Source organism: Elaeis guineensis, chromosome 7 (genome assembly GCF_000442705.2).
Source record: "Elaeis guineensis isolate ETL-2024a chromosome 7, EG11, whole genome shotgun sequence".
NCBI classification, from domain to species: domain Eukaryota; kingdom Viridiplantae; phylum Streptophyta; class Magnoliopsida; order Arecales; family Arecaceae; genus Elaeis; species Elaeis guineensis.
The window spans coordinates 89,886,061-89,904,674 of record NC_025999.2 but is presented as its reverse complement, the minus strand read 5'-3'; the positions used below and the strand labels follow the sequence as shown (position 1 = coordinate 89,904,674).

Here is an 18,614-nt window from a genome sequence, read left to right as displayed (position 1 = left end):
GATCAAACTCATCTTCAATCCAAATAATAAAAATGAGTGAGGGATAGAGAGAGTTGAGAGATTTTGAAAGAGAAAAAGAACTCTCGAGGTGGATAGAAAAGCTGAGAATAGTGGTCTTTTTATAGACTCTAATTGACCGTAGAAGCAACGTGTGCATGAATCGCTCGCGGAACGGCCACCTGCACATGGAGCGTTCGCAGAACGACCGCCTGCTCATGGAGCATTTGCAAAACGATAGCACAAATGCTTACCACATGTGGAGTAGCCCAGCAAGTGCGAACCATTCACGAAATGGCCGAGTGCGATCGAGAGGAGTTTTTGAAACTCCAAAAAGTCAACAATCCTCCACAAATTTCAAAAACTCATGAAAAAAATATTTAAATTTAGTAAATATTTTAAAAAAAATTTTGAGTTTTTACTGTGCTTAGTACAAGTACCTTCTGGATTTGAACTTGTATTTAGTATAAAAATACACATAGTATGAAGATGAACTGACGAAAATGCAGGATAACGCTATTTAGGCTATGCGCTTGTCTTGATTTTTATGAGAGTTACTAGGGATTCGTTCTAATCCCATAGTCGTGGCCTCACGACTATTATCACTAAGATAGATCCTCTAAGGATATGTATAACAAAATCATACCTCGCTGAACTTTCAGCCTTGGATCTATTAAGAGTTATGCTCAACCTAATCGTTATATATAGAGCACTACACCATAGGGATGGATTGGAGACAAACTCTAAAAATCGATGCTCCCAGACGTCACCTTAGAGGTCGTTATCTTTTGAATCTTGACCCTAAGATCTCTAATCGTAAAGATAGGGATCCACTCTGGGGACCAATATACAGCCTTAAGCCCCATCCCCCTCAATGTCTCAAATACCGAAGCTTTTGAAAGATCTTTGATCAAAAGATCAGACAGATTATTTTTTTTGATCTTATAAATTGAAGTGATATCATATCTTTCATTTTATTTCTCATAGTTTTATATCTGATCAGGATATGATTATTCATCTATTTGTTTGATGTCTGTTAATTTAACAGATCTATTAGAGGTCTACAATCATAATTTATTGATATTACAGATATTTTGAATGAAAGAATTTCAATATCATTAATTAAGTTCTTTAGCCACTGTGTTTTAGTGCAAGTGATGTCAAGAGTAGTTAATTCAAATTCTTACGTATTTATTATTATTATTATTATTTGTTTACATGATCTTCAAGATACTGCACCTCCTTCAAATATGAAGAGATATCCTGTGATAGACTTAACATCTAAATTATCTATTATCCAGTTAGTATCACTGTATTGTTCTAGTACTTCTGGATAACTAGAGATCAAAAGAGAATAATCTAGAGTTCTCTTCAAATATCTAAAGACTCTTTTGAGAGCTTTCAATATTTTTCACTAGAATTGCTAGTATACTGACTTAGTCTGTCTACTGCATAAGCTATATCAGGATGGATTATATTCGTTACGTATAACCACGATCCTATCCTCTGAAAATACTCTAATTATCTTACAGATTCTCTTAAATTTTTAATTAAATGAGAACTATGATCATATGGAGTAGAGACAGAATTTAGATCAAAATATTTAATTTTTTTAAGTATTTTTTTATTGAATTTGTTGGGTTTATTGCTATTTCGTTATTTGTTCTTTTAAGTTTCATTCCTAAGATTATATTAGCTTCTCCTAAATCTTTTATATTAAAATTACTTGATAAATAATCTTTAGTTTCTTATATTATTTTTAGTGATATTTCAAATAATAGAATATCATCTACATACAGGCATAAAATGATAAAATTTGAGTTATTTCTTTTATAGTACACACATTTATCATGTTTGTTAATCCTAAAGTTATCACCTAGGATAATTTTATCAAATTTAATATGCCATTATCTAGGAGCTTGTTTTAATCCATAAAGTGATTTAATTAGTTTACATATCTTATATTCTTGTCCTTTGATTATAAAATCTTAAGGTTGGTTTATATAGATTTCTTCTTCTAATTCTTTATTTAAGAATACAAATTTTACATCCATTTGATGAATCATTAATTTGTGAATTGATGCTAATGCTACAAAGATTCTTAAAGTGATTATCCTAGCTACAGGAGTATAGATATCAAAATAATCTATGTCTTTCCTTTGACTGGATCCCTTAGCTACAGGAGTATAGGTATCAAAATAATCCATAGGTTATATCTTTTTACTATTCCATCTAGTCTTAATTTTTTTAAAAAAATTATTTAGTTTCTATTACTTTATTTTTTGAAGATAAATTTGATAAAATCTAAATTTTATTCTCTAAGATTGATTGAATTTCACTATATATGGCTTCCTTCCAATATGATAAATCTGATGATGACATAGTTTCATCATATGTGCAAGGATCACCCTCTATAAGGTATGTAAAGAATTTTTTTCCAAAATTTTTTTCAATTCTATTCTTCTTACTTTTTCTTAATTCAGTTTCAATTTCAAGTTCTAGTTCTATAGATCTAGAAGAAGATGGTTCACATATTAGGGATCTAGAAATTCTAATCTTAAAAGAAAATATATCTTCAATGAAAAAAATATCTCTAGCTTCAAGGATTGAATTATAATTTATATCACTAATATTTGATTTAATCACTAAGAACCTATAGGCACTATTGTTTTGGGCATAACCTATAAAGACAGCATTTATAGTTTTTGATCCTAGCTTTCTCTTTTTGGGTTCAAAAATATTTACGTTAGCTAGATACCTCCACACTTTAAGAAAATTTAAGATAGGAGCTCTACCTTTCCAAAACTCATAAGGGGTCTTACCACTATCCTTAACAAGGATCTTATTTAGGATGAAGTAAGAAAATATAAGAGCTTCCCTCCACAAGTTCTCAAGTAGATCTGAGCTAATCAACATAGCGTTCATCATATCCAAGAGGATATGATTTTTATGCTCAACCACACCATTGGACTGTGGGGAGTAAGGAGCAGTTACTTCATGAATTATTTCATGTTCTTGATGGAACAGAAAAAAAAATTTGAAGTATACATTCCTCTTCTATCAATCCTAAGAGTCTTAATTTTTTTTTGTTGATTTTCTACTTAACTCTTATAAATTTTGAATTTATTGAAAATTTCATCCTTAGATTTAATTAGGTAACAATAACAGTATCTAAAAAAATCATCTATAAAGGTTACTATGTACCTATTGCCATCACGGGATGTAGTTTTAGTAGAGTCACATAAATCATTATATATCAACTCCAAGATTGAAGAATTCTTTCAACTGATTTGAATGGTTTTCTTGATTATTTAGATTCAGTACATATTTCACACTTAGATGTATCTAAGATTGATTTGAGAATAAGCTTTAAATCCATCATATGTTTGATTTTTCTTAAGTATCATGACCCAATCTATCATACCACAAATTTTGATTAGATTTATTCACAAAATAAACTTGATTCTCAACTTTATTAATAAAATAATTTATTACATTCAATTTGAATGAGCCTTCACTTACATATCCTCTTCCTATGAAAGCATTATTTTTAGTTATCATAATTTTATTACAATCAAGGATAATTTTATATCCTCTCTGAACCAGTTGAGACCCACTAATTAGATTTTTTTTAAGGTCTGGAGTATACAATACATACGTTAGGGTAAGAACTTTTTCAGAAGTCATCTTCAAATCAATTCGTTCTGGTCTCTTGATCCTAGTGGCTGTATTATTCTTAAAGATTACACCTCTTCCGTTTGAGTCTTGAATAGTAGTGAACCAGGAGTAGTCAAACCAAATATGAACATTAGTTTCTGAATCCAACCACCAATCAAGGTTAGAGAAAATAACATTAACTTTAGGATCAAAGCTTACTGACCTAAAAGTGGTGTCTTCTGGACCTTCAACTATATGAATTTGAGGCCCCGAGGAATCAGAAAGTTTGCAAAAGGGCTCCTTCTTTTGATAAAAATAGTCTCTCGCAAGATGGTTTATCCTTTCGCACACAAAGCAGAACTTATCATTTGGACCTTAGGCAGGCTTATTGGATCTAGTGTTATTAGTCTAGAAGTTTTTACCCTTGGGCTTGAACTTATTTGAGTTTGGGCTGTTAGGCTGGTTTGACTGGTGTTGTTGGTTTAGTTGAAATCTAGATTTTGATTTAGATTTGGTATGGATTAGGTTAGCTTAGGCATCTGGGACTTTGGTTTGCTGGATTTTGGATCTTATGCTGGTCTTCTATCCTGATTGAATTTAGAAGTTGAGTTAGGGTTAGCTCTCCTTGCTTATGGAGCTGACCTTTGGCAAAGCCGTCCCAAGAAGAAGGCATCTTATCAAGAAGGTTCGAGACTTTAAATTCTTCAGCGAGAACAGTTCTATTGGTTTGAAACTTCCTAAGGTATTTTTGAAATTGATGGAGTTGGTCATTTATAGGTTTATCATCTACCATAACAAATCTAAGAAATGATGTAATGTTGCACCTTTCAACCCCAGCATCATCAAGGCCATATTTAGACTTTAGGTTATCCCATAATTCCTTTGCACTCTTTGTAGATAGGTAAACATCATAGAGTGAATCAGAAAAGATATTTAGAATTTTATCCTTACAAAGAAAGTTTTCTTCAGGGATGGTAGGAGTGGTTGAACTAGAGGAAGCAGAAGATTGGTTAATAATCGACCAAAGCCCCAATGTGGTTAGCCAAAATTTTATTGGGCTTTGTCACCTTCTAAAGTTGGTTCTATCAAATTTATCAGATTTAAGACTAATGATTTCATCTCTAAGGGTAGCCATTTGGTCTAAGTATGGTTCAGAGGAGATAACTGGTATTTGAAGAAAATTTATTAGTTCTTTGTTTAATTTACTTTATTAACTAGTGTCACTTAATAACATTTATTAAGGTTTAATTTAGCATGTAGCAATACAAGTTTCGTGAGAATCTTTGATTAATTTCGCACAACACAAAACTATAGAAATGATGCTGGTTAATTAAAGAAAAATATAAAATATATAGAGAACATAAACTATAATTATGTATAATAATTTATTTAATATAAAATTATATGCATGCATTATGAAAATATCTACAAAGTCTCTTTTAGACTGTTATAGAAATTATATGAAATATATATATATATATATATATATATATATATATATATATATATATATATGTATGTATGTATGTATGTATGTATATGTATATATATTATATAACCACAGAAAGTTAAACGATATGAAAATAAATTATTTGAAAAATCTTGTATTGAAGGGTGTGCCTTAGTAGGAAGTTTCTGGCAAAATAATATATATAACCACAGAAAGTTAAACGATATGAAAATGAACTATTTGAAAAATTATGTATTAAAGAATGTGCCTTAGGAGGAAGTTTCTGACAAAATAATATTAAATAAAATATTAATTAAAAAAAAAAGTTTTATTTGCAATACAGATACCTATCCGAAATATATATTGGTGTCAAAAAAGAAATATCGGAACCTAGCTTGGGAGGTGGTTAGACCACTGTCCTAAAGAAGACTTCGGCCTCTTCTCGTACAAAAATTTAGACCACATGTTCTCCTCCAAGGTATAATCCAAAAACTAAATACTCCAATATCCATTGATGGTATGATCTCGAACAGATGCTAATGAAACTCATTTTCAGCCCAAATAATAAAAATGAGTGGGGGATAGAGAGAGAGTTGAGAGATTTTGAAAAAAAAAAGAACTCGAGGTAGATAGAAAAGCTGAGGAAAGCGGCATTTTTATAGACTCAAATCGGCCACAGAAGTAACGTGTACATGAACTGCTCTCGGAATGACCGCCTGCGCGCAGAGCATTCGTGGAATGACTGTGCAAGCACGTACCACATGCGGAACAGCCGTGCAAGCGCAAATCATTCACGGAACGACCGTGCGCGACTAGGACCGACAAAATATGATTCAATCCTCCAATCTAATCCGTGTTCGACCCGCCATAAACAGATTTGGATTTAGGCTAAACGGGTTTAGATCATAAACGAATCGATTCGTTTAATCCATTTAATAATTGGGTCGGATATGGATTTTAGATATCTGATCCGTTTAACCTATTTAATATTTAGATTGGATTGAGTCAAATAACCCATTTAATCTATTTCTGACTCATTTAACTCGATCTGTTTAATATATTTAACCCATTTAAGATCTGTTTAATCTGTTTAAACCTGTTTAACCTGTTTCTGATCCATTTAACTTGATCTGTTTAATCTGTTTAACCCGTTTAACCTAATTTGACCTATTAAATTAATATATTAAACGGATCGAATTATCTATTTAATAAATAAGTCGGATTCAGATTTGAATTTTTGATCCATTCATGATTAAATGGACCATAACAACTATCCATATGCTATTATAGTTTCGATTGTTTTAATTATGTGATGGTGGTTGTAGATATAAACTGTTGCCGATATTTTTGGATCAATGTGATTGCGCCTTCAGATCATCCATGTCCATAGTAACGAGTTCAAACATGTCAAGGTGGTCTCACTTTAGTCATTACGGGGTTACACGAAGTATCCTTCACAGAGATATATTTTTTGCATATATAATGACTATCTAAATCAAGGTGAGCAAATAAAAGATCCATCAGCAAAGACTAAACAAGGGGTGGATTGATCTTTTTGTTTTTCAACGAAGATACCAAAGATAGTTATCATCTACACGCATTTCAAGATTCATACCCGTTTCAGGGAAGGATTCAAAAGTCACAAAGAATAGATAAACAATTATGATGGTTTACGCGGAGCTAGTACGTCCGTCTCACGTGCCTGTGTCTCTTTTTATGGGCCACATGGTGGCCTCCGTACTGCTTGATTAGGTGCAATAGGATCCCGCAGATCTCACGATAGATAACACATCATGCTACCTTTTTTATTTCACCTATTCTCGAATGTGCTCTCCATCATACATATGCTCAAAAATTTATCTCAATTCACTTACATTTAATACATGCAGTAATTTTTTCATGTGAGTCCCGACCTCAAATCGCATTCGATATTTTTTTTCATTTTTTTTTAAATATAATTTTTTTTTTCATCTTTCATTAAGCTTGAAAGGTACTCTTAATAATATCGGACTTGATTAAACTATAAGAACAAATAATATCCCCACAACTAAGCAACCAACTTAAAATTTGCATAATAATATTTTGATCTCAGATGTTGTCAAAAATTGATTTAAAAAAAATTTAATGGTGATTAAAATATTTTTTTTTGATATAAAAAATTGAAGGAGGGAGACAGGACGACCGGCGTAGGAACCTACACCTTCAACACAAAAAGGGGATGGAGAAAAGTAGAGACCATGATAATGCACCCAAGGATAGGGAGAGAGTCTTATAAAATAAATAAATAAATAAATAAATAAAACATAATAAGTACACAATGATGGATCCAAAGCTCCATTATTTTTAAGTTTTCATCCGTTGCGGTGAAAGCATGCAGCATGTGGTCTTGTCATAAATAATCTTGTCCTGTTCACCTCTTCATCATGCACATGTTTGCTTGGATCTTCCGGCTTGCACTCTATCAAGTTAGACGGGACTTGTTCCTTTTCCCTCGTTTGGATTGAGTGGATCATTCCATGTAGTGTGTGTGGGCCCTAATGGGAGAAGTTAAACCATGCACCTCATGGTGGTGTACCATACCCATCACGTATATGATTTGTGTCGATCCTTCGCGTCTTGGGTTGCCGCCTGCTCATCTTGGTTTATTCCTACAATAGTAGGATGCATGCTGATGTGATATCTGTAATGAGGGGTATAATTTCTCCCTTAATGGACCACCATGACAAAGCAATATTGGGGTACAATTCTAGTGGTATATAGTATTCAAGTAATATGGCAGAGGAAGCTAGCATCCCTTCTACAAGCGCATCTTGCTTGGTTGTGGCATAGCATTACAAGAAAGATAGGAGAAATAAACATTCATATTTAAGATTCATCATCTCACTATCAAATTTCATACCGATAAAATTTTATAATAGAATCGACATGCGATTTGGTATGGTACAATAATATGCATATAGGATAATGTATCGTACGGATATAGTATAGAAATCCCATCTGATATGAGAAGGTACAACAAATTTTGTTCATAATGGACATCAACACGATATGCGTAAACTTTTTGTAGGGATGCAAACCGGTCTATATAGTGGTGGAGCTTGATATTAAATATTGGAAGGATAAAATAATAATTTATTAATAATTTTTAAATAAAATATTTTATAATAAATAATAAAATAAATATATATAATTAAAATATTATAAAAATATTAATAAATATTTATTTTTATGTATAAACAAAGATAAGTAAAAAATATTACCTTATGTCATCTGCAAAATGATTTTGATTGTATAAAAATCTCAGTAATCTCTTCCACATTAAAGGTTAAAAAATAAATAAAGAATTAAAGAATAGATAAACAACTATTTTTTAAAAAAAAATTATTATTTTTAATAAAAAATTAATATATAAATTAATTATATGATCTTTTCTCAAATTGATGGATTTGTAATAAGTGTAAGATTAAAATATTGAAGGAGCTACCGTATATATAAATATATAGGTAATAAATATTTTTTTTTTTTTTTTTGAGAGGGGTAGTGACCCACGCTGGTCCCTCTTATGACTCTGCCAGTGGATCCATGTATATTTGACAAAATTTGGACAACAATGGAGTTTAACCGAATACAAAAGTATCTATCATATGCAATTTAATATCGCAGATAGATGCAGATACGTTTTTAGTTTAACTGGAATCAGGCATAGATGTGATTGTACCTTCAGATTTCAGATACAACATGAAAATTCTATGGTATATATGCATATAATACATATTCTTGTATAAGTTTTTTCTCACTCATATTCAGGAATGAAAACAGTGAAGCTTTTAGATTTTGACGCTGATCAAAACAAACCATAAGACAAGCATCCTTATGTATACTGATATATGCAAAATAATTTCATATCCTTCAAGGCTCAACTAGTTTCGGGTTTATTTCTTTCTTTATTTGCCTTTTATCCTTTCAGATCCCACTATACCTTTGTGAAGCAATAAGCCATACCCGAGCTCCAAATAAACGAGGTTCCATATTGAAACCCATTTTTCCAAGCGTTTGACCTCAACAGATTGGTACTAACCCCACCATAATTCTCAAAAAGTGGGGAAAATAGGGAAGGACAAAAGACACTTTTCTTGTGGAGTGTTTTCGACACCTCAGTATTCATTAATACTGTGGTTATTGACTTTAAGATTCAAAAAAAATATTTACCTAAAAAAAATAAAGCAGTCTCATGTCCGACAACAAAATAAAAAGTTGAATATAAATACACGTATATGTAATTTGCAGCCGCTCCATTTACATTCCTAACTTTTAAAAATCATGTTGATAACGCTATGTTTAGAGAGATCTCACGGTATCGACATTAGTTTCTTTTTTTGCTGTTCTTATGCTAGATAGAAATTCTTTCGAGAAATCCTCACGACATAAGTTTCCTTTTTTGCTGTTCTTATGTTCTTATGCTAGATAGAACTACTTTTCTAGATAGAAATTCTTTTCTTGTTTCGAGAAATCCTCACGGCATCGACATAAGTTTCCTTTTTTGCTGTTCTTATGTTAGATAGAAATTCTTTTCTTACTTCATGTGCAGCTAGTTGGAAATTAATGATGAAAGAAGAGAGGGAAATTAATGATCTTTACGACACGTTGTTTTCCCAAAAAATTGGGGGTAGCCCAAACCAGTCACTCCTGTTGATGATGCTCCAACTCTTCCTTGTGTGTATCACTTTGAATGCTCCAACTCTTCCTTGTGTGTATCTCTTTGAACCATCCAACTGAAGGTACAGACACATGTCATGAAACTTTCACCACCAGAACCCCTGCATTCATGTACTTAGTCACGCATAACGTTTGTGGAAATTTTACAAGAAAAACTATAAAGAGAGGGTGAAAAGGACAAGGAAACCAGCAGCCAAGCGTGGTTTGAATGAGGAGCATACGGTAGAGAACTTTGTCATGTACCACGGGCTTCTAATACACCCTGTTTTTTATTACCAGATCTTGTTTACCACATACTCTGCAGCACCAATTGCCAACATTCAGACACCATCAGGCCCCTGAGAATCTCAAAAGTATCACAGACATAGATATTAAGTATAGATAGTTGTATCACATTATATTTATTTAAAGTAAGCATGGATTTTGGGTCCCTTAAACTACAATTAATTATCTACTTGGACTCTAAGCTAAAACTGGTTCATGTGTGAAAAGATTGTCTAGAGTTTACCATATGATCTTTCAATAACTTGTGGAAGTCCTAATCATTTATCAGCGCCATAGTCGTGAGCCCTCAGCAATACAGAGGGAATGAGATAGAAGGAAAAAAAGGGGGTTCATCATGGCAGCACAACTTGTAACTTGGGAACATGATGAGGCTGCCCACTTAATTCTATAAAGAACAAAAATTCAGAGATTGCAATCACTGGCTTGTAAGGATCCACACCAGTATACATCCTGGTGATCTTTGTTCGTGTTTTGACAGCAGAATAGACTCAAACAAATGGAGATGATACAAATGATGTTGTCTCCTCTAATTAATATTTAACTTGGAAAGAGAAAATACAATACTTCATCCCTTCGCTGAAGAAATTTTACACAATCTAAGAAAGAAAATCACAATGGTGAAGTTCTCAGTTCTGTTCGGCATTACTAAGAAATCCCAGACCCTCATGTTCTGAGTTGAATTCTGTCAGCTGGAGGAATGATATGAAGCAAGATCCTCAACTCCTTGGCAGCCATTTTCAGAGGGCGACGAACTTCAACTCGCACTCTATCTCCCAATTTCAAACTGAGAAAATTGCCTGGACTTCTGTAGCTTCAGTTAAATTGCAGGCACCTGTCCAGCCACTACCCACCAGATCATGTGGACAGTGTCAAAAGCTTAGTCATGATTCCACATCAAACTGACCTTTCCATTGTGTAGAGGGGTGTCAACTGGCAAAGTGCCTGACTGCCATGTCACAAATGCTCGTTTCGTTTGCTTTTTCAGAGAAGAATCCATTTAAGACAGCACATGAAAGTGGCATTAGTTACCCTTCTATATCATTACCCACCTTGCAAGGAAATGTTCACTTAAAACTGCACCGAAATTTGGTAATATACTTTCTACAGCTATAGCTCATCAAAAATCTCCTCGGCAGAGCCCCAGAAAGGTATGCTACATGGTGCTCGAAATATAGTGCATGGAAGGTTTATATCACCGACCTTCTGAAGTAAAAGAAACAGAAATAGAATTCCTAGAGTAATCTTCTGGTATACTGCATAAAGTAGAGGCTTTCGTACTGTCGGTACCGGTTAAAGTACTATTTGTATTTGTGTTAGTAAGTGTGGAAGAGGAAGTACTGGTCCAACGCCCTGTGCGGCCTCGTATTCCTGGCCTACCAGGTTTTGGCAATGTGAATGAATCACTTGATAGCATGAGTTGGATGGTATACATGTCAGGCCGGTCTGAGATAATAGCTTGACAGCATAACAACCCTATCTGGATGCACAATGCTGCTTCATCACTGTTCCAAGTTGAAAGAGAATGGTCCATAACCTCCAATGCTTTGCCTTCTTCTGACAGCTTCCATGTCTGTAAAAGACAGAAGCAAAGAACATGTTTATGTTAAAGAGAACCTCCTGTATGAGTGTGTGTATTTCAGACTAACTTGCTTGTGAGATCAATATGAAGTGCAATTAAGGATGGTCTGCATCAAAAACAAAACAGAGATAAGATTGATTTGAAATTTGGAATTTTATCTTTTCAAATCAAGTCTCAAATCATTAATCTGCATGTCTTGATGAAACAAACTGCAGCGCATACCTATTTTGTTTATTTATTAGATTCTGATATCACTGATTGTAAAATTTCCTAGTTTGTGCAAGTGACTGCCTGCATGCATTGTTAAAAATTCTGATGCTGTTTTTATTGCTTTAAGCTTGAAAAACTTACATAGCTCAATAAGTCGACCTTTTCTTCTTCCAAATGTTTATCGAGATTTTTCCTCCCACTCACAATCTCTAACACCAACACACCAAAGCTGAAGACATCTGCCTTTGCTGATAGATATCCGTTTAGAGCATACTCGGGAGCCATATAACCACTGCAAAGCCCCAAATCATTTTTCAGACAAGAATTCTATGAAATTCTTAAACTTGAAATCAAAGATCTTCAGAAGCATTAAAAGGAGCAGCTCGGGCAAGAAGACATTAAAGGCATTGGGGGAGCAAACTCACTAGGTACCAGATATCTTAAATGTATTAACATGGGTAGCATCCTCCTGGAAGAGCCTCGCCATGCCGAAATCAGAGATCTTTGGATTCAACTGGTCATCAAGCAAAATGTTACTAGCTTTAATGTCTCTGTGGATGATCTTCACTGGGGATTCTTCATGAAGGTAAAGAAGACCCTTTGCCACTCCCACAATAATCTCAAATCGTTTAGACCAATCTAGTAATGCACGCTTGCTCTTGTCTGGAGAATCATAAAAATAAAAGCCAACCACTGGTCAGATACACAGGCATACTTCTTTACATCCTTTTCTTTTAGAAGAACAATTCAAGTAATTATGTAAGTATTGTTGTTCAAATAGATATTTTTTAATTATTCAAAAAAAAAAGAAAAAGAAATATTTTGTTTAACATGGGCACTCACTCAGAAGGTTAGACAGTAAGTTAATGACCCAAATAAATTGGAAAGTTTTAGTTTACAAATACAAAGAATTCATTCATGACTATCCCTCTTACCAATCTGGCAGTATGAAAAATTGTTTCTTTGTGGCAGTGCCAAAATTTATGTTTTCTCAAGTGCCATAGTTCTAGAGACAAATTACTCCTTTTTTCATTTCTTTTTGTTTGGATAATCTTAGACACGCTGCAACTTTTGACCATGTGGTAGACTATGCGGTGCATGTTCTATTCACATGTCTGCAAGTATTCCTAACAAAACATACCTATAAGATTTCAAGAAAACATCCTGCCAAGTACAGAAGCAAACATTCCTACAATGCCAATAATAAGTCCAAGGAAGACTAATTCCTTGAAAAGGTAACATGTGCTCTTTCCAATCATGATGCATTAGAGAGAGTTAAAGGGATTTACTTAGATTTGATCATATTAGATGATCATGAATAATGTGAGGATCTATGAATGTCCGACAATAAAGATTTGTATTTATAAAGATGGAGAATGGTTAACTCTAGATGGGAATACGAAGCAAAAGGATGTGCATGAGAGACAAAAACATTTTGCTTATCAATCACACGGGAGTTATCAAGGTGCAGATGGCACACTTCCACATGCACTGTTTTGCTAGATTTCATCATGCAAATGCAGATGGAGGTTTACCATAGTATATAAATGGTTAAAATTTATGCAACCAATTATTTGGGCTTCATGTAGGAGCTGTTTGGTTGCCTGAGTTTTTTCTAAAACAATTAATTATAAAACATGATTCTCTGTAAAACAGGATATATGAAATATTAGGAGAAACCTGTTTTCCACAAAACTCATTTTTCAGGTTTTATTACTCGTCAATTTTGGCTAAAGAAGTTCTATGGAAAATAACCAAATCCAGTTTTGTAGATTTATTCACTTTGATTTTTTTGGAAACGTGCTTTACCAAAATTTGTCAACTGAACACTCCAAGTTAGATTGTATACTAACTCCCCTTTATTATTTAATATTTCCATTCGTTACTATTATCTGAAATGTTTAAGAGATAAGAAAAAGTGAATGCATCTTATAAGATGGGAGTACCTTGTCAGTTCCTGCACCATAAGAAAGTGGTTCAGGGCAAACTTTGGTGGATGAGCGACATGACTTTTAAACCAACATTGAAGCCAGCACACCGCATTAGGGACTACCTCAGATTTTTGGGTTCCACAGTATAGTAGGTAACAGTCAAACGTGAAGCAAAATTGTCTCCATCAACTTACTTGTGATTCCATAGACTATAGATTATTAATATGACTTTTGCTTCTCACCTCCCAGTTGCACTGATTTACCGTGTGGATATCACACATTTCTGAAAAACTCATATTATGCCACATAGCTATTTGGGTTCTATCTCTTCTCACCAATCTCCTAAACTGCATTTCTTCAAGCACATTCCCCTAAATTCGAAGAATATCTCTTGTAAAAGCTGCTAACAACAATTCAGGATGCCTCTGCTTGCAAGCTCTAATTTTTGAGAACAAGTGTAACAATATATGTGTAGCCACATAAAGGATATAATATACGCATTATGATCCTTGCAAAAACTATACTGCAATAATAGCCTTTGTGAAAATAACATGGTTTTCCAGATATATAGTGTTCTTATTTTATTAATAATTTAATAGTACTTAGAGACAAGATACTCATACTGATGTTGTATGGGTGCCATAAATATAAAGTTTTTTAAAGATAATAGCAATTTATGTTTAAAAAACATGTTATCAATTTTAAAACTCCATAGCAAACCACTACAGTCACCATCATAGGTCACTCGAGGTTTCAACTTATGGCTATGATAATTTTTTTTTGATTATTGTGGAATGGTATAATGGATGTACAACAATAATATGAGTAATAGCTGCTACACAATGGTTAGAGTTGCAATTAACTTTACAACAACTTAAAGGGAACACACTTTGAATTCAAAGTTAGAATTCAAAGAAAAATTAAAAAAAGCACACTTAATTTTTTATTTACATAATATTCAAAGAACTGTTTGATTACTACATATGCTGATATTGACTATTAGAAAAGTGTATGAAGATCATGTCATCCGGAAAAGGAAAAGAGAAGGTTATTCTTTTCTAAATCTCACTATGATTTGGGTTTGCTCGTGGACAGCTAAGATAGAAATCATGAGCTTACTTAGAAGACTTGGTTTCCTAGGGTGGCAAAATCAAAAGTGGTTCTATTTAAAATCAAGTAAATCATAAGATAACATATAAAAAATCTAACATGACGATCGTATCTCCCAATAGACATGGCAGGAATTAATCTGAGTTCTTATGTTCATGTAGAAAATGGAGGTTAGTCCAAACTCTAAAGTTCCAAGTCTTCCTGCCCCGTGACATTACACAAGTTGAGTCAACCTGCTTGCTTTTCCAGAAAAAGAAGTCCATTTTATTGACAAAGTCCTGCATTTAAGTTAATATAAGCACCAAAGGATCAATCTTAGACTAAAATCTCCTTAGGAAACCAGCTGTGCAGCAATACAAATATTAGGGAGATGTGGATATCATAAATCAGAAAGTGAAGAAAGTTCTAAATGCCTGTATTCTGACTTTTCTCCCCAGTATAACTAGCACATACGAGCTATCATCCAATGAATCTGTCATCTTACGTGGACCAAGGGTCCAGTGATTTTTTGGTCAAATTCTTTCGACAGTGGGGAAAAGTTTACAAGAACAATGGTGTGAAACCACATAAAAGTTGACAAGTACTACCATGAGAAGGCATTAACACCTTATTGATATTGAAAATACGTCTTGGACCGATTCATAAGATGGTAATTTGTAAACAGGGGATCACCAATAAAGTAACGATATATTCTACTATCTAGTAATGCCATTTTATGAGCAATTATGATGTCATGATGACGAAAAAGTACGCAAGCGACATTAATAGTTGTTCCATGTCTCTCCATCAGCCACCAGTACCCATGTGAATTTCTTTTGGAGAATTTGAAACAAAAGACTCGTAAACATACAAAGTCGTACCTTCTGATTGACTATGAAGTCCACCCGAGTTTTCATTTAGGGTCTGCCTACAATATTACAGCCTGTGAAACTCAGTTTGTAGTTTGCAGCGGTCTTAGATTGCATTTTATTTTATTTTATATTTTTCTTTTTGCGAGCACACAACAAGCATAGTGAAGCGACATTTTCAGAAAGAGAAATACCGAAGAGCAAGTGATCGAGGCTTCCATTGGGGAAGTAGGGGTAGACGAGCATCTTCTGGCCGGCAGAAGCGCAGCAGCCAAGCAGAGAGACGAGGTTGCGGTGCTGGACCTTGAGCAGTAGCCGCACCTCGTTGGTGAACTCCCTCATCCCCTGCCGCGATTCCAGAGACAGCTTCTTCACCGCAATCTCCTGCCCGTTCCCCATCACTCCCTGCATCCATCCATTCCATAATTCACTACTTACGTAAACCATATATTACCATCTCCTAACCCTGTCCCAAGATTAAACCGTTACACTAGGTCATACGTATAATATAAAAGTATGCCATGGCAACCGGCATCCAAACAAATCAACCTGCTTCCACTCGCCTGAAAACAAGCCTCTCTACTTGGGTTAAGAATAAGAATGGCAGGTCAACAAGGTGCGCCCATCGAGGTGGACGGCAAACCGGAGGCTGTCAACGTCAAAAAGGAACCTCGACATGGGAAAGACATCCGTCAGGGTATAGGAATTTTCCTCCCCTATTGCACGTCTACGAAACCCATCTGGAATTGTCGGAAACGAGCCAACTAAGTTGCGGACTCGAGTGACCATCACGTCGTGGCTGGCTTTGATACGTCTCTGGACTAATCTGCGGATGAAACAAACCATGTTCAGACCGTCCATATCTGCTCTCATCCTCGGGCACGGATCCTCTGCTGTGCGCTTGCGGGTCAGACCATCGACAAGTCCACGAGCGCCGGCCGTGCTATGCACGGTTTGCGTTGTTTTGATAGCCGTCCGTTCTTTGATGGCGGCCATCCACGGCTGCACCATGCTCTGAGGTGCAGGCACCGCAGAATATTCTGGTTCCTCAATTTGGGAAGTTGTCACGTTGACGGCAAAAATGACACGTGTCGTCCAAAACAGCGAGTCAGTTTAGTACCGTCAAGGGAGCATTGATGAAAAAAATTTCATTGCAATGGTGACATCACATTAGATTTATAATAAATCAACGAGAACGTTTGTATTTTATCGTCCGCTGTATATTTTACCGATTTTTATAATGATATTCATGCTGTTTCATCGATTTTCGATTTGTGATTGGATCATTATTATAAGTTTAACGTGAAATCACCGTTGGAACGAATATCTTCTCGCATTGATGAGTCCTGGAGTTGTCAGCTTCCGGATGTTTTGAGGAGTTTCCGGTGTGCTTCCGTTGGCCTTAAAAACAGAGAATCGTACATATTCAGAAAACCGCAACACCGCCCATCCCGGAAGTAACATGAGATAAGGAGAGGCAGATTCAAAGGCTTCCGGTCTAATGGTGACCGTCCGATCAACATCAGACAGACAACATACGGAACGGCGCTACTTAACTCTCTTGGATGCCCACCAAAACGGTTAAATGACCACAAAACCCGAACTCCCACAATTACAAACCCACCTTGCTATTATTCTAATTAAATCTAGAATCTAGGTCGGTACTTCACAATTTACATAAAAATTGAAGAAGAGCAGAACCTAGAGATGCTTGTAAAACTTTCTTTTGCTGGTTCCGAATTGCCAAATGTAAAAGGGGAAAATAAGATTGGGGATTGGGATGGAAAATTGGAATGGAGGATACCTTATAAACGGGGCCGAAACCGCCACGGCCGAGGAGATTGTTATCGGAGAAGTTATCCGTGGCAGCCTCCAATGTTTTGAGATCCATCAATAGATTCCAAGAATAAGAAGAAGAAGAAGAAGAAGAAGGCGGCTGCTGCTGCTGCTGCTGCTGCTGCTGATCTCTTCCTCCTCCATCTACCTTCGTTCTCCTCGTCCAGCGAACGCAAAGCCACGAGCGGAACCGCATCAAACCCTTGGTTTTCCACAAACCTCGGTCGTCGAATTGGGGAGCCCGCTTGGAGTCGAGTTCGCAGCGGCTGATGCAAGAGCAACAGAGAGAGATGGAGAGGCTTGCGGAATTTATCGAGGAGAGGGGGTTTCGAATTTATGACGAAGAAGATGAGATCAGCGACGGGAGAAATTAGTGCATGCGCCAGGTCCAAGTGAAATAGGGCAAATATGGGAGCGTATGCACGGCGGATAGCGCGCAATCGGGAATTCATTAAATACGTAACGTGGCATGTTATCCAACTGGGTCCAGTAATACTTGGATCAACGGGCTGAGGGTGGTCGCTTGGATCGATGGGTTTCGGTACTTTATACTGCGCGGGAGCGGGTTACGATGTGTCAATGAAGTTCGTAGAATCGCGTTTGTTTTCTTTTATTTTTTTTATTTGAAAAAGTGAACCGCTATTTTTATTGATGCCAGTTGGCTAAGCAATTATGGTGTCCGGTTCGGATGGATCAGACGTTTGACCGGCGTTTGGTCAACCATGGCACATTTCAAGCCTGATGGACGAAATTGGCTGCAGTTGTGACTTGGCTCACAATGATCCATATACAAGACACGGCGATTGCGCATCATGCAGTTCAAATCTCACTTCACATTTTCTTTTTTTTTTTAAAAAAAAGAGAATTGCTTAATCTTACCTTGTTGACTGTTTGAATTATTTTAAATTTATAGTGGTTCGATTGTGTTTTTTTTTGGATAAGAAATGGCAAAGCTCTATTGGATCAATAAGAGGGTCACAATAGGAAGAAACTGT

At 35.3% G+C, this 18,614-nt stretch overlaps 1 protein-coding gene across 2 annotated transcripts; it reads right to left on the bottom strand.

Moving 5' to 3' along the window:
* Positions 1–10,510: 10,510 nt before the first annotated feature.
* On the bottom strand, positions 10,511–18,084 carry LOC105048423 (cysteine-rich receptor-like protein kinase 44). Of its 2 annotated transcripts, none has more exons than XM_010927720.4 (5): positions 17,588–18,084; positions 15,978–16,188; positions 12,320–12,557; positions 12,036–12,186; positions 10,511–11,675 (listed from the first exon to the last, which is right to left on the bottom strand). In XM_010927720.4, exons 1-5 carry the CDS (start codon positions 17,813–17,815, stop codon positions 11,298–11,300), a joined length of 1,206 nt encoding a protein of 401 aa, XP_010926022.1. In that variant the 5' UTR covers positions 17,816–18,084; the 3' UTR covers positions 10,511–11,297. The 2 variants fall into 2 exon arrangements, with proteins under 2 accessions (XP_010926022.1, XP_019707099.1); XM_019851540.3 differs by lacking the exon at positions 17,588–18,084 and adding an exon at positions 16,285–16,918.
* Positions 18,085–18,614: the final 530 nt, after the last annotated feature.